This window comes from Ovis aries, chromosome 4 (genome assembly GCF_016772045.2).
Source record: "Ovis aries strain OAR_USU_Benz2616 breed Rambouillet chromosome 4, ARS-UI_Ramb_v3.0, whole genome shotgun sequence".
NCBI lineage: Eukaryota > Metazoa > Chordata > Mammalia > Artiodactyla > Bovidae > Ovis > Ovis aries.
This window is the reverse complement of record NC_056057.1, coordinates 118,325,366-118,341,569: the sequence shown is the minus strand read 5'-3', so window position 1 is coordinate 118,341,569 and position 16,204 is coordinate 118,325,366. Positions and strand designations below refer to the sequence as shown.

The 16,204-nt window shown below is 48.4% G+C and overlaps 1 protein-coding gene across 3 annotated transcripts in view; it reads right to left on the bottom strand.

The window, feature by feature from the left end:
• DPP6 (dipeptidyl peptidase like 6) overlaps positions 1-16,204 on the bottom strand; it is a 980,810-nt gene that overhangs the window by 157,767 nt on the left and 806,839 nt on the right. For all 3 annotated transcript variants that reach the window (XM_027969056.3, XM_027969054.3, XM_027969055.2), the window contains exon 7: positions 5,684-5,765. In XM_027969056.3, the coding sequence (XP_027824857.2) occupies positions 5,684-5,765 (82 nt within the window). The remainder of the gene's footprint in view (positions 1-5,683; positions 5,766-16,204) is intronic.

Genomic DNA, 16,204 nt, shown 5'->3' with positions numbered 1-16,204 from the left:
GGTGTGCAGTGTGGGTCTGACGTATCTCTCTACTGCAAAACGATCACCACCGTAGCGTTGTGGACACCTCCACGTCCATCTAGCCACTTAGCCTTTTCCAAGTCAGACAGACAAATACCGCGTGGCCTCACATACTTGTGGGATCTGAAAAATCTGAACTTATGGAAACTGAGAGCAGAAAGTGGCCACCAGGGGCTGGAGGGTGGGGGACGGGGGTGGGGAGATGCCAGTCATAGGGAACAAGCTTCCAGGTAGAGGATGAACACACTGGGGAACCACTGCCCGGGATTCCTGTAAGGAACGTATCCTCTCTGTCTCTCCAGGGATCACCCTGGCAGGGCATCAGGGCAGGGGAACTGTCCCTGGGAACGGTCTTCTCTAAAGACACAGACATCTGAAAACCTAGGTGGAGCCAAAGGCTGAGGGAGGTGATGGTGTGTCTTGTGAACAGCAGCCCTTCCCCGAGAAAAGTCGAAGAAGTTTTGGGGAGGAGACAGCCTTAGACACGCAACTGGACTCTCTCTCGGTTATAGCCAGCATCTCTCTGTTCTATCAAATGCAGCCTCACTCACCTTCCTGCATAGACCAGACCCTCAGCTGATGATATTCTTATTTTTTCTCATTCCTTACATTTTGGTTAAGCCAAGTAATAACCCTAATAACTACAGCAACAGCAAAGCCGTCACTCAACGAATACTCTCCACACGAGGTTCCACGCCACGTACTTTAAACGGGTTGACTTAACCGTCACGGTGACCCCTACAAGATACACAGTGTTGTCCCCACTTTACAGATAAGGAAAACTGGGGCTTTGAGAAGGTAAGCATTTTAATCCAGATCGCGGCTTTAAAGTGCAAGGTCTGAACAAGACCCTGCGACGCCCGTTTTTGTTATGACTGGTCCTCGATAACAGAACAAACTGTAGAAAACTCCCTTCTCCTCCTGAGGTCTAAGATGAGGACCTTCAGGTTCTGAGACGGATGAGGTGGTTGTGGCGCTAGATCAGGGCTTCCAGGTTCCAATTGGGGTTGGGTCCTGGGCTCCCTGCCCGCACGGCCCACGGTCTGAGCTCACGGCTGCAGGGCGAGCGCCCGCCACTGGCCCTTCTGTCTGCACCTGGCTGCCACCCTGAGAGCTGAGGGGCCCCCGAGGCAGCCAAGCTCTCTGCAGGCGCCCACCCCAGCGCGGGGCACTCCACTCCTCAGCCCCTCGTTCATCTCCATTCACCTCTCTGCCCTTCGTTCCACGTGACCGCGTGCTTTCCAGAACAATCTCCTCATTGAGCCTCTCTTGTTGAATTGCTGACATTTTGGTAGCATGAATTTTTACAACGTTAACGAGTTGTTTTTTAAAAAGCTTACTTTCTTTAAACTGAAAACTCGAATGACCCAGCGTGAGTGCAAGTGCCTTCAGCTAGGATTTTCCTGAACCCTTCACTAACTCTCGGAAACGTGTCAAGATGCCGTCCTGCGGGAGGAGGCATGAGCCAGCACCAATGGACGGGCACGGTAAGACTCTTGCTTTTCCTTTCTTCTTCTTCTTTTTTTTTTTGTTGTTGACATTTTAGAAAGAAAAATAACCTCTGTTGATAAAGCAGTGTTGTTAAGTAGGTAGGAAAACAGCATTGAGACAGAAGACTCCTAAGAAGTGAGTTGTTTTAAGGCTTAGTTTCCTTAGAAGGGACTTCAGAGTCAGAGCGGTCACACGGCTGACAGGCACAGTCATGACTGAGGTGGGGGGCGGCCCAGGGCCCTGCAGAGGGGTCCCCACGAGGCAACCAGGACAACACGGGTGCATGCGTGTCCACAAAGGAAGGCTGCTGGGAGTCGGGGAGGAAGCCCGACGGACGCGCGGGGCTGGAGGGACGCCATGCTGACAGCAGGCGCCTGCATTCACCCCAGGAGGAGGCCCCCTCAGAGGCCTGAACCCCGAGCATGCCAGCAGCCGTAAGTGCAAAGCAGCTCACTGCGGGGCCCTCAGAGGCCTGAACCCCAAGCGTGCCATCAGCCGTAAGCACAAAGCAGGCCACTGTGGGGGCCTCAGAGGCCTGAACCCTGAGTGTGCCATCAGCCGTAAGCACAAAGCAGGCCACTGCAGGGCCCTCAGCGTCTGTGTGATTTTGTTAGACGTTTCTAGCAGAGACAACATACAGGGAAATGAAAGGATAATTTAATCATATTCTAGATCAGCAGAGACAAAACCTCACATAAACAGACGAACATGCAGGGAGGGGTGGGCAGGACATCATGAAATGATCAAAGAAAATGGAAATTCTCCATTAGGCAGACATTCATCTGTTAGAGGATAAATGGAGAAAGATACAGTTTGGAGAGATATTCTGATATAGCTTGTATTTCAGTGTAAATCACTACATAGACTGACTGAAAAAGACGGAGGAGGGACTTCCCCGGTGGTCCAGTGGTTAAGAATCTGCCTTGCAATGCAGGGGCCTCAGGTTCGATCCCTGGTCAGGGAACCACGATCCCACATGCCCTGGAGCAATGAAGCTTGCTCGCCACCGCCCTGGGCTTCCGCCACAGCTAGAGAATCGCGAGCTGCACCGTAACATCCCTCGTACTGCCACTAAGACTCGGCACAGCCAGATAAACAAGGAAGTAAACAGGCATGTTGGAGTTTCATTTACTTTTTAATTGAAGGATAATTGCTTTACAGAATTTCGCTGTTTTCTGTCAAACCTCAACAAATATTTAAGAACGAAGAATGGGAGGAAGACGAAGCCGGGGGGCAGCTGTTCAGCGGTGAGCGTCTTTTCCCACTTAAATCCCAGCCAAATCCATTTTCCCATCTCGAGGCTTTTGGCAGATAATGCCGAGTTCTGGGAAGCACCCGGTTACCCCTCAGGAAGACCACAGACCGGCACTGCTTCAGCAGCAACTTTCTGGCAGAATGGACACCTCCCCGAAGTCAAGGTTCTCCCTGTCCTCTCTGAGGGCAGGAGCCGGTCAGGCCATGCTCATTTCCTATGCTGCGATCTGAAGGTCAAATGAAATTTACCCTAAAAGGCAAGAACCAGTAATTGAAGGCCATGTGGAGGCGTGGGAGAAGATGCCTTTCAGCCCCTCCTGGTGGCCCGGGTCACCTTCCTGTGGTTCAGGGGGTCCCCAGCCCACAGGCATCATGGGGATCTGGCCACACGGCGAGGAGGTGGTGCCCGGAAAGGCCTTGCTGAACTTTAACTGCAGCTGTGTTCTCTGCTCCCAGAGGAGAAGTACTCATTTCACTCTGACTCATTATAATTAGAGTCGATTTCCTTTGGGGAGCAATATTTACTTTTAAAAATAAAACAGTAATGAGAGATCTGAGTGTTTACAAGGCCTGCTTGTGGGTTTCGAAATGTCTTTGCCAAGAGCGCCCACTGGGAGCACCGGGCCCCGGGGGTTGGGCTTTCCCAGGTGAGCACAGCCAAGAGGGCATTGGGTCCCCCAAACATTCACGAACTGGTGCCTTCCGAGGAAAGGCTGCCAACTCCTGCTCCAATATATAGGATGTTTTCTCAGCACTGAGAGGTATTGCCTTCTAGACTTAGTACAAGAAAAACAGCAAAGTTAAAGTTTAAAGTCTCAGATTCCAGGAGCACATGAGTACTCCTGGTACTAAGGCCAAGCAGCAGCAATCATACTTGACTGAACCTTCATTTCCCTGAAGCAGAAAGGAAGCTGAACTTCCTTCACTGTCAGTCACATCCTAAATATACACGGAGGTGCAGACGCATAGCGCTTCCCTGGCGGCTCAGTGGAAAAGAATCTGCCTGCAGTGCAGGAGACCTGGGTTCCGGCCCTGGGTTGGGCAGATCCCCCAGAGGAGGAAATGGCAACTCACTCCACTATTCTTGCCTGGAGAGTCCCATGGACAGAGAAGCCTGGTGAGCTACCGTCCATGGGGTCGAGAAGAGTCAGACACGATAGAGTGACTACATTTTATTTTCTTTCACACATAGATGCCGGCTATTTGCCTCCATCCAATTATTTTATATGTAAGTGGTTGAGAACCACAAGAACATATCAGCTGACAATTCATCTGTCCATTCATGCATTTACTTTGGACCTCAACAGTTATTTCCCAAGTGCCAGGCATGGAGTCAGATGCTCAGAATTCACAGATGGAAAGCACTCGGGGCTTAGACCAAGGACCACCCCACCGGGGAGAGATGTGTGGGCAGGAACTCGTGTGTGAAAGGAGTTTGTGCGGTAAGACACTGGGGTGCCCAGAGAGGGCGCCTGGCCACGTGGGCAGAGGGGTCAGAGGAGCTTTCTCAAAGAAGCTGACCCTAGCTCTGCTGGTGGTTATTCTTTAGGAGATGGAAATAACAGCTTCCATGATCGCCTAACCCAGCCCTGACCGCAGTGCAGCCTGGCCTGAGTCTTCAGCACCCCAGTCTTCTGCAATCTCCTATGGAATTGTGATTTTTCTCCTTGCACAAGTGTTTGCAGCTTTGAGCAAAGACGACTCTCCTCTCCTGGCTGTGACTGACTGGTGGATGGGTGTCATTCTGCGAGTCAGCTTGCGGCACCCTCCTGCCCTCTTGTCACTGGTTTAGACCCATTAAATGTGCCTTTTGAAACCTCTGCTCAGTAAGTGTGCAGCACATGGAACATTCGGGCAGCAGCTAACACAGCCGGGTGGCCTACACCCTCCTGCGTCTTCAAATCAATTCGAGGCAATGGAATTAACACACAACCGAGAAAAAATAATTGTACTATTGGGGAAAGTAAGAAAACTTTAATTCTAAGACAGTAGGCAGCCTGTTCAACAGAATCTCACCCCAAGGTTTTTAACATGATCATTTTCTGCGCTATTTTAGGAAGAGATTGAAAAAGGCAGCTTTATTAATTGGCTCAAAGATGTAGAAGAAAATGGTCCGCCACCATGCCACCTGATCTTCAGGCTGCAGGCGCTTTCTGGAAAGGGTCACGCGACCTTGTCACCGGAACTGACGAGTATCACCCGGTTTTAGATAGAAGCAACACTAGGGATGAACCCGAGTGCTCACCTCACCCAGATCTTTCATGCAGGAGCTGGGCTAGCTGATGGCAGCTTGGCATCTAGTTCATGAACTCCCAGGGTTAGAACCCACATCTTTTAACCACTTGTTCAGACCCCTTTTTGCTACACTGTCTTGGCCATTGGGTATCTCGAAACGCCTTAGTTTTGCCAATTTGAGCGGGAATCCATGGAGCTTTCTGGCGTAAAGCAGAGACGGCCCCAGCAGTTCTGGGCGCTCTGCAGACTCTGTGCTCTGGGAGCCCAGGCCCACAGCAACTGCAAATCTACTTTTCTCATGAAACCCTCCCAAGGAAAGAACCAGAGTTCCACGAGCAGAACCAAAGAGCATTTCATGACTCCACCGTTCTGACCATCCCCATCTGCTGTCCTCTGATGAGGTCCATCTCAGATTCGTGGTTAAGTTCACAGACAACACACATGGCCCAGTCAGGGACTGCTTTAAGGACAGCAGGGACCAGAACCAAGGCATACGCTCTTTCAATTTCAACCGAGTTCTCTAGTGAAAGAGACGGCCATTTACACATGCAGATGTCCTGGGGTACTTTCCCAAAACGTAATTCACACAGACACAGATTCTGAGTCTAGTGAGATACATTCAGTCTGTAAAACATAAAGTTCATCGTCATGGACACTTGGTCACTGAAAGCGACGTGCTTACCAGCTGCTGACCCTTGGGGCCCCATCCCGCATACTGAAGTTTTGCATTGCTAACTTCTGGTGGATCCAGGCTCTGAGGGTCCCTGAAAGAAAAAAGCAAAGAAAAAGGTGGGAAAGAAGAAGTTAAGATGATGTGATATTATCTTCCACCTGGAGCTCACTCGTGTTTCCTCCACCACATCATTTTCAGGAGCTTGTGTTATTCAATTAAAACATCTCATTCAGCCTCCACTAGATTTCTTCAGATATATATATAATTTACATGAAACTGAAATAGGCCGGTCATTGCTTAACTTCCATAGTAAATATTCATCAAGAGAGAACATGCAGAGAGGTGTGTAGACCGATTTCTAAAATATCCCTAATAGTCAAAATTAAAAATGGAAATGTGCAGCTCTGCAGGGTGTAACTCCCCGCAACTTCCATCTCCATCTTTGGCTTTCCCCTTGAGCTGGCTCACTCTTACCTTCCCAAACGGCAGCCTCAGGGCAGAGCCCACCCTTTAGTTTGTGCTGATACAGAAGAAGGGTGGGGTGGGGGAAGAAGGAAGTGGCAAAGGAGGGAGGGAGGAAGAGAGGGACAAGGAGAGAAGGGGGAGGATTTTTTTTTTCTTTTAAGCATCACATTTTTCCTTCTTAATTTATTGATATGCAAAATGCCACACTTTAAAAAATCCTATGTATTTAAATAAAGGTCCTAGTGAATAAGTCATAGTAATAAAAGGAAAAACCTAACACTTTTATACATATTAACTATTTCAGTGTGTTTTGTAGCTACCACTGTGTACTCATGCAGGAAAGACTGAAGTTCGAGCTTCTTTCAGACACGTCTGCCGCACATGCCAGGCTCTGCAGAGGAGCGCCTGTCACTGAAATACAGTGTTTTTTGTGCAGAAGACACAGCTGAGAAGGTGCCCATTCGTCTAGAGAGATCAGGGTTGAGTGGTCTTAGGAAAAGACAGATGCTGAGTTTTAGGAGCTGCCTGAACCAAGATGAAGCAAGAAGGGAAGGGAGGTGAGTGAGATGGGCTGATTCAGAGCTTCGATCAGTAGAAAATTCTAAAGTATTAATAAATGCTCAATAGCACTACAAGGATGAAACAGACTGCACTGCAGACCAAAAGGTGTTAAGGGAGACAGGATAGTCTGCAAAGCCCCTGGGGTTCAGGCACTGGGGAGACGGGTCTGGGGAAACCGCGGAAGCCTGAAGGGGGATGATAAGCGCTAAGCAAGAGTGATAACAGCGGTCGCGGCGAGGCGGACACCCAGGCAGGCAGAAGGGCCTCAACATTCCAGCTTCCAGATGACTTGTAGCCAACTCTGCCTCTGTATGCTTTTAACATTTCAAAGCATTTTCATAAACGTAAGTGCGAAAGGCTTTCTAAGGTTGACTCACAACCCAGCAGTGATAAAAGTGAGGTAAATTTACATAATAGTACATGTTCTGCATGACAAAAACCACAAATGAAAGATAATTGGCAAACTGGGAGAAAATATTCATAACAAATGAATGGCTAATATCACTATTACATAAAAACCCTAAAACTATCAAGGTTATAAAAGAACAAGCAGAAAGAAACAAGAAAAAGACATGAAAAGATAATTCACAAAAATACAGAAAAATGTATTAAAAAGGACTCAAACGCATTCAAAAATTAGAGAAATATAAACTGAAACTACACTGATATCATTTCTCACCGACACACACACACACACACACTCACACATATACAGACAGATCCAAAATCCAGTTATGTGTGTATCTACAGGTTAGTGCACATAGCTACACGCTCCTGCTCTGTTCATGGAGAAGCCTAGACCCAGGGACACCCAGGAGAAAACCAGCCTACCCTGGACCCTCATCCTGGTCTCTGAGCACCATCTTCCAATTAAAAAAGAACAGGGCTCGCAGGAGGAGAAACCATAAACAGGCTGCTGCTGCTGCTGCTGCTGCTGCTGCTGCTGCTAAGTTGCTTCAGTCATGTCCAACTCTGTGCAACCCCATAGACGGCAGCCCACCAGGCTCCCCCGTCCCTGGGATTCTCCAGGCAAGAACACTAGAGTGGGTTGCCATCGCCTTCTCCAATGCATGAGAGTGAAAAGTGAAAGCGAAGTCGCTCAGTCATGTCCGACTCTTTGCGACCCCATGGACTGCAGCCTACCAGGCTCCTCCGTCCATGGGATTTTCCAGGCAAGAGTACTGGAGTGGGGTGCCATTGCCTTCTCCCAATAGCAAAAATGCAGGATGAGTCTGGAATATCTCATGGACCAGAAAATACGGAAAGACTCAGAAAAGATAGAGCTTGCTAACAGAAGGCAGAAGCTAAAGCTCGCATGGCCAAAGGTGGAATAATCTGAGCAACAGAATCAAGAACAATAATGACCCAGAGAATAAGTATTCATGAGCCTTACTAATATAAAGAATCAAATACATAAGTAGGTGGGGGAGGGGAGAGCAGCTCTTCCTCATAACAGAATTCCAATCAATAAATGCAGAAGAAGGAAAGAGCATCCTCCTTGGGGGAACAGCAGAGAGATGACCGCTGCAGACAAGATCCATGATGGATGCTGAAGTTAGCAGGGAAAGTCTGAAGAGAAATGATTTGCATAGTCTCAAAGTATCTCCTGCAAGATGCTTATCACCCCAAAGGAGAAGATAGCAACTTCCCAAGGAGAAACCTGGCAGACAGCAACTTAACCAAGAGATCAAGGTCAGCATCACCAGAAGTAAAACATGTCAGCATCAGGACCGCCCAGCAAGCTGCACTGAGAAAAACAAAACATCATGTATTCGGTACTGTCAACTGGCGAAAGTGAAAGTCGCTCCGTTGTGTCCGACTCTTTGCCACCCCATGGACTATACAGCCCATGGAATTCTCCAGGCCGGAATACTGGAGTGGGTAGCCTTTCTCTTCTCCACGGGATCTTCCCAACGCAGGGATCGAACCCAGGTCTCCTTCATTGCAGGTGGATTCTTTACCAGCTGAGCCACCAAGGAAGCCCAAGAATACTGGAGTGGGTAGCCCATCCCCTCTCCAGTGGATCTTCCCGACCCAGGAATCCAACCGAGGTCTCCTGACTTGCAGGCTGATTCTTTACCAGTTGAGCTATCAGGGAAGCTCATCTCTGGCAACGCCCATTATCAATTCCCAGGGAATAAACATAGAATCTGGGTAAAAAAAGAAATCTAACCTTTTTACCCCCTTGTGCTTCATGTAATCCCACTTGCTCACAGGGGACCAGATGCAGAGGCCTCGCCCCTGGCCCTTCAGACCACCAGAGTTTCCGGGGTGAAATCGCAGCTCCGCCACCTCGCCTCAGGGGTGTGTGCGCAGAGATGCGGCACACATCTCTGTGACTCAAGATGGCGGCACCTGTAGGCTGCGTGCAAAGGCGCTGGGGCTGCGATCCGGAGCGAGAGCCCCGCCCCTCGAGCCCCGCCCCTCGAGCCCCGCCCCTCGAGCCCCGCCCCTCGAGCCCCGCCCCTCGAGCCCCGCCCCTCGAGCCCCGCCCCCGCCCCGACCACGCTTGATAAAGCAGCCCTGCCCCGACCTGCAGAAGAGCATGTGTTCTGAAGGCCAACCTCCCACCTCAGCGTCCTTCTAGTCCTTACATCAGAGGACGAAGCTCCTCTCTGCTGCTGAGCTCAGATCCTTCTCCTTCTACTGACTCCGCACACGGCAGGAGGGCCGCTGTTGGGAACCAACTGGGGTGGGTCGGTAACAGCATCTTTGCTAAGAATGCATCGCCTCTCTCCAATCATGAATAAACTTCAGACAAACCCAGATGGAGGCGCTCAGCCAAACAGCTGACCAGCGATCTTCAAAAGTGACCTTTCTTCCCACAAAAGGGAAGGGAAGACGGAGGACATGTCACAGCCAGGAGGGGGCTGAGGGGAATTACTGCCTGCAAGAATGTGGGATTCTAATACAGGGAAAAAAGCATTGATGGAAAAGCTGGTCAGGTGCACATGAGGTCTGCCCTTGCGTGAATAACACTGTACAGTGTTAATTTTCTGTTCCTGATGATAACACCATGGGTATGGAACACTGATACATTAACAGCAGGAGAAGCCGACTGAGGCATAGAAGAGAACTCTGTACTATTTTTGCAACTTTTGTGCGTCTAAAATTACTTCAAAATAAAAAGCTAAAACTATTCTGAAGAATCTTAGTAGCTTATAGCTCGTTGGTTATAAAAATTATTATAGTATGTAATGAAAAGTTGGAGAATTTCCCCAACCCTGACATACTGTGATACTGATTCAATAATTGAAAAACCATGACTTCTGTATCTAACACAGCGACAGCGCTCAAGACACGCATTTGAATACAGAAAGAAGATGGATGGACTACAGATGGATGGATGGTACTAAGGGAAATAACTTTAGCAGGTTTAAAGGTCTAATGAATTCACCTGTCCTGGGTTTACAGAATTTTCGAAGCACAGACGACAGGGTAGGGGATCAGAAAGAAGTAGCCTTACTTATTACTGAAAATTAGCTTGTTCGATTATGATTTCTGGCAGGTGTCTAGGATACTCACAATAGCTGATGAACTTCTCTCTGATCTAACAACTGTGAATTCCTGTAAAAATTTCCATAAGTGCTGCCCAGAGATCATACCTCCAGTAGGTAAACTGTCTCAGAAGGCTGGCTGAGCGCCAGGCCTATGCGCCTGCCCACACACACGTGTCCAGCCTCATTACCTCCGCTCCCCTGTGCTCAGGAGACCGTTTCTCCTTCTCTAGAGACGACAGACAAGCGTCCACAGCCTGGAGGCAGCAAAGTTATAGGAAGAGCCTCAGGGTAGCGATCAGAAGTCTAGCGCCCAGGTTCCAGCTTCCTGAGGCACAGGCCATGCGTCTGGGCTGATCACACGTGAGCACAGATCCCGTGATTCAACAGGATACGAGACTGTATATACTGACGGCAGGCAACACAGCACTTGAAAGTGAAAGTGTTTCTCGCTCGGTCGTGTCCGACTTTCTGTGACCCTGTGGACTGTAGCCCGCCAAGCTCCTCTGTCCGTGGAATCCCCCAGGCAAGAATGCTGGAGTGGGTTGCCATTCCCTTCTCCAGGGGATCTTCCCAACCAGGGACTGAACCTGCATCTCCTGCACTGCGGGCAAACTCTTTACCACTGAGCCGCCAGGGCAGCCCATTATCTAGTACATACTTGGTAACTGCCCACTTACTCACTGGTAAACTGGTAAATCCCCTGGGGTAGGAAATGGCAACCCACTCCAGTATTCTTGGAAAATTCCATGGGCAGAGGAGCCTGGAGGGCTACAGTCCATGGGGTTGCAAAGAATTGGACACAACTTGAGAGTCCCTTGGACTGCAAGGAGATCCAACCAGTCCATTCTGAAGGAGATCAGCCCTGGGATTTCTTTGGAAGGAATGATGCTAAAGCTGAAGCTCCAGTACTTTGGCCACCTCATGCGAAGAGTTGACTCATTGGAAAAGACTCTGATGCTGGGAGGGATTGAGGGCAGGAGGAGAAGGGGACGACCCAGGATGAGATGGCTGGATGGCATCACGGACTCAATGGACGTGAGTCTAAGTGAACTCCGGGAGTTGGTGATGGACAGGGAGGCCTGGCGTGCTTCGATTCATGGGGTCACAAAGAGTCGGACATGACTGAGTGACTGAACTGAACTGAATTGAACTGAGCAAGTCAGTGCACACACACACACACACACACGCATGCACACACACACAAATTGGTAAATATTCAAGTTGACTATGCACCACAAATTCTATGTAATTTTAACAAAAGGTCCAATCACATATCAGCTGTAAGGACAAATTTACAGAACTCAGCAACCCAACACACGGCCTATGTTCCTGTATTAGATTGGAGCTTGGTACAGAAAAGTTAGCTCTTAACCATACACTCCACATCTGTTTCTGTAAAATAAACCTGTATTTTTGTATCTGCACATGATTATGTCGGATTCTTTTGCTTTCACGTTAAAACTGCATCTCTTCCAGCCTTCCCCTCCTCTCGACACACCCAGACCCCTGGAACCAGCAGAGAAAAGCACGGAGCCAACCGGAATCCCTCCCCTTACTGGGGCCAACCCACCTGTCGCTGTCCTTACTAGGGCTTGGGTGCTTGCCAGCCTCTTCACACCAACTCCAATCTCTCCTCTCTCTTCACGTCCCCTTTCATCTGCTGCCCCCTTCCTCCTCTGCTCTGAGCAGAGACCCACCTGTGGGGCAGACGGGAAGGGGCCTAGTTCTGGTCACCTTCCAGGAGGAACTTGCTGCTCTGAAGGAAATGGCAGCCCACTCCAGTATACTTGCCTGAAATCCCATGGACAGAGGAGCCTGGAGGGCTACAGTTCATGGGGTCATAGAGAGTCAGACACGACTGAGCGTGCGCACACACACACGTGCACACACACACGCAGGCACATGCACACATACACACATGCAGCTGATTTACAATGCTGTGCTAACTTCTGCTGTACAGCAAAGATTAAGTTACACATATAAATACATTTTTCCATATTCTCCCCCATTATGGTTTATTACAGGATGCTGAACATAGTTCCCTGGGCTGCACAGAAGACCTGTCTGCTCATCCGTTTCGTGATAGCTTGCATCTGTTAACTCCAAACTCCCAATCCATCCCCCAACCCCTTCCCTCTGCACTCACAGGTCTGCTCTCTCTGTCTCTGAGTGTGTTTCTGCTTGGCAGGTACGTCCATTTGTGCCGTAGTTTGGATTTCACATGGAAGAGATGCATGTGGTGTTCCTCTTTTCCTGACTTACTCACTTAGTGAGATAGTGTAATCTAGGCCCATCCACGGTGCTGCAAACGACATTATTTCGGTCCTTTTATGGCCGAGCAATATTCCGTTGTATACACACAGACACCACACACGTTGTCCTCTTTCCCTCACCTGGTGATGCACACGTAGCTTACTGCCACGTCGTAGCTACTGTACACAGTGCAGCTAGGAACGTAGAGGTGAATGTATCTTTTTGAATTATATGTTTTGTCCAGATATATGCTCAGGAGTGGGACTGCTGGGAATGACAGCTCTGTTTGTAGCTTTTTCAGAACCTCCATACTGTCTCCATAGTGGCTGCACCAACTTACATCCCCATCAGCAGGGCAGGAGGGCCCACTTTGCGGTGGAGTAACTCTCATGAAGCCCCAGATTCCCGAGGACTGGCTCCATCTGCTCTTTCTACTTTGTCCTCTCTCTTCATTGTTACTTTTTCCAAGGGGTACTTTCCTATTTACATATGAGACAAGCCTACCAGAGGGACAAAGAAAACACCATTTCATTCATTTATGATTCACCCCTGTCTTTCCTCTGGAACCTCAAGAAGTAGGTCACATGCAGGGGTCATTTTCTGACCTTCCAGCCTGTTTTCAACCTAGGGGAGTGTGGCTTCCATCCCACTGTGGAGCTGGGCTGCTCCTAAGGTCTCCCATCACCAGAGTTGCCAGACTCTCCTTCTGTGGGCTCTTCTTCCGCCTCCTCCTCGAAACTGAGTGTCCTGGGCTCCATTGGCCCACCTGCCCCTCCCACTGCACTCCCACCCTGGTAGTCTCCTTACGGGCATTTTTGTTGTTGTTCAGCTGTTCAGTCATGTCCGACTCTTTGTGACCCCATGGACTGCAGCACGCCAGGCTTCCCTGTCCATCACCAACTCCTGGAGCTTGCCCAAACCCATGTCCACTGAGTCGGTGATGCCATCCAACCATCTCATCCTCTGTCATCCCCTTCTCCTCTTGCCCTCAATCTTACCCAGCATCGGGGTATTTTCTAATGAGTTGGCTCTCGCATCAGGTGGCCAAAGTATTGGAGCTTCAGCATCTGTCCTTCCATTGAATATTCAGGGTTGACTTTGTTTAGGATTGACTGGTTTGACCTCCTTGCTGTCCAAGGGATTCTCAAGAGTCCTCTCCAGCACCACAGTCTGAAAACATCAATTCTTTGGTGCTTAGCTTTCTTTATAGTCCAACTCTCATGTCTGTACATGAATACTGGAAAAACCATAGCTTTGACTAGATGGACCTTTGTTGGCAAAGTAATGTGTCTGCTTTTTAATATGCTATCTAGGTTTGTCATAGCTTTTCTTTGAAGGAGCAAGCGTCTTTTAATTTCATGGCTGCAGTCACATCCCCAGTGATTCTGGAGCCCAAGAAAATGGTCTCTCACTGTTTCCATTGTTTCCCCCATCTATTTGCCATGATCTTCAATTTTTGAACGTTGAGTTTTAAGCCAGGCTTTTTCACTCTCCTCTTTCACTTTCATCAAGAGGCTCTTTAGTTCTTCTTCACTTTCTGTCTTAAGTGTGGTGTCATCTGCATATCTGAGGTTATTGATACTTCTCCCGGCAATCTTGATTCCACTTGTGCTTCATCCAGCCTGGCATTTTGCATGATGTACTCTGCATAGAAGTTAAATAAGCAGGGTGACAATATACGGCCTTGACCTACTCCTTTCCCTATTTGAAACAATCAGTCTGTTGTTTCACATCCGGTTCTAACTGTTGCTTCTTGACCTACATACAGATTTCTCAGTAGGCAGGTAAGGTGGTCTGGTATTCCCATCTCTTGAAGAATTTTCGTTTGCTGTGGTCCACACAGTCAAAGGCTTTAGTGTAGTCAATGAAACAGAAGTAGATGTTTTTTTTGAATTCTCTTGCTTTTTCTGTGATCCAGCTGATGCTGGCAATTTGATCTCCAGTTCCTCCACCTTTTCTAAATCCAGCTTGAACATATGGAAGTTCTCGGTTCACATACTTTTGAAACCTAAGTTGGAGGATTTTCAGCATGACCTTACTAGCGTGTGAGATGACCGCAATTGTGCGGTAATTTGAACATTCACAGTCACGGTCAATCTCAGTTCCTACTCTGAGGAGCACCAAGATCACATCCCAGCCCGGGTCTCCCCCACACCTCAGATGGCATATGGGGTGTCTCCACTGGGCCATCCCCTAGTCCCCAGTATTGACACGAGTGAACTGAGCCCTCCCTGCCTCTGCCTGGTCGTGCAATCTGGGAACCTGCTCCAGGCATCTTAGAGGTCAAGCAGCCAACGCCATGCATTGTGGGTAAAATTCTGTCCCCCGAGAGGAGATGCTGAGTCCCGACCTTATTTTTAAATAGGCTCCTGGCTGACATCATCACATTAATATAAGGTCATTCTGGGAAAGGAGAGAGGCTGATGGAATCTGGTGGCTGGAGTCTTCATAAGAAGATGAGATGCAGAGAACAGACACAGGGCGAAAGGCACGTGACGATGGAGGCAGAGATCAGAGCGAGGTGCCCGCAAGCCAAGGCGTGCCAGGGCCCGAGCGCGTCCTCCAGGGGCCGGAGGAGGCGAGAAAGGGTCCGCCCAAGAATTTCAGACCACTGACTTTCAGAACCGGGGGAGAATAAATTCCCGCTGCTTTAAGCCACTCGGTTCGTGGTAACTTGTTACTGCAGCCCCAAGAAACTTCATTTCTCAGAGCCACCGAAGCCCTGAGTCATAAGTGATTAGCTCAAGGACACATAGCTGATTAACTTTTGTTTGAAGGTAAATCTCCTGCTTTGGTCAAAGGGAAAAAAAAGTCTCCAACAGACTGAAGAACAAAGCAGGAAGACGCTCCGAGGGGAGACCAAGGAAGCTTTGTCTGCTGACTTCTCGCTGCGCTTTCATATGGCTTCACGTGGAGGAGGCTTCTCCATCACAGAGGCCCGGATGCCAGCTCCACACGGCTCCCCCATCTGCGGGACCACTTGCAGATCTCTCTGCCTTGAGCCCAAGATCTGGAGCTGGCTGTCATCAAATGATTTTCCATCATGGACTGGGTTATTCTCAAGGGTGAGTGTGCGTGTGTGTGTGAGAGAGAGATACACAGAGACAGAGAATAAGAAATAAAATGCAGAAAGCTATGGATTTATTTGGAGATTGGTTGGTGCCTTCTACCCTTTTGCTATCTTCCTTTCTATTTACTATTTATTTTTAAAAATCCACAGTAAGCTCTGTGATGAATCATTTCCAGGATAGAGATGAATTCGTTAAAAAATGATTAAGGAAGAATAAAATTATCTGGACTTCCTATATCTCAAAATAATCATGCCATCCGTTCTTATTTTGCTTATTTGAGCAATAAACAAAATAGGGCATAAATCATGTTGAATTTTGAAAAGCAAATTAATGTAGCCAAGTTTACTCATTTATCTTCCAACGTGAGTTCAGGGGATTGAAAAGCTTCCCAACAAAAACAGCATTTGGCAAAGAAAAGCAAAAAAAAAATTGCTTATTTGGTTCCTAAACTTTTACGGTGAAAGATATCACAAAATAGCATTATTAGTGTGGAACGCAGTATGTACTTTGCATGGTGGGTAATATAAAAATAAAAGATACACTCCCAGTCGTAGCATAGGGTCTGACACATTGTAGATGTCTATGTATACTGACTAAAGAATAAACAAACGGATGGCTGGATGGGTAAAAATAGTGTCTAGTCTAGGGTTTGCGATATCTTAAGCTGATTCAGAACTTAA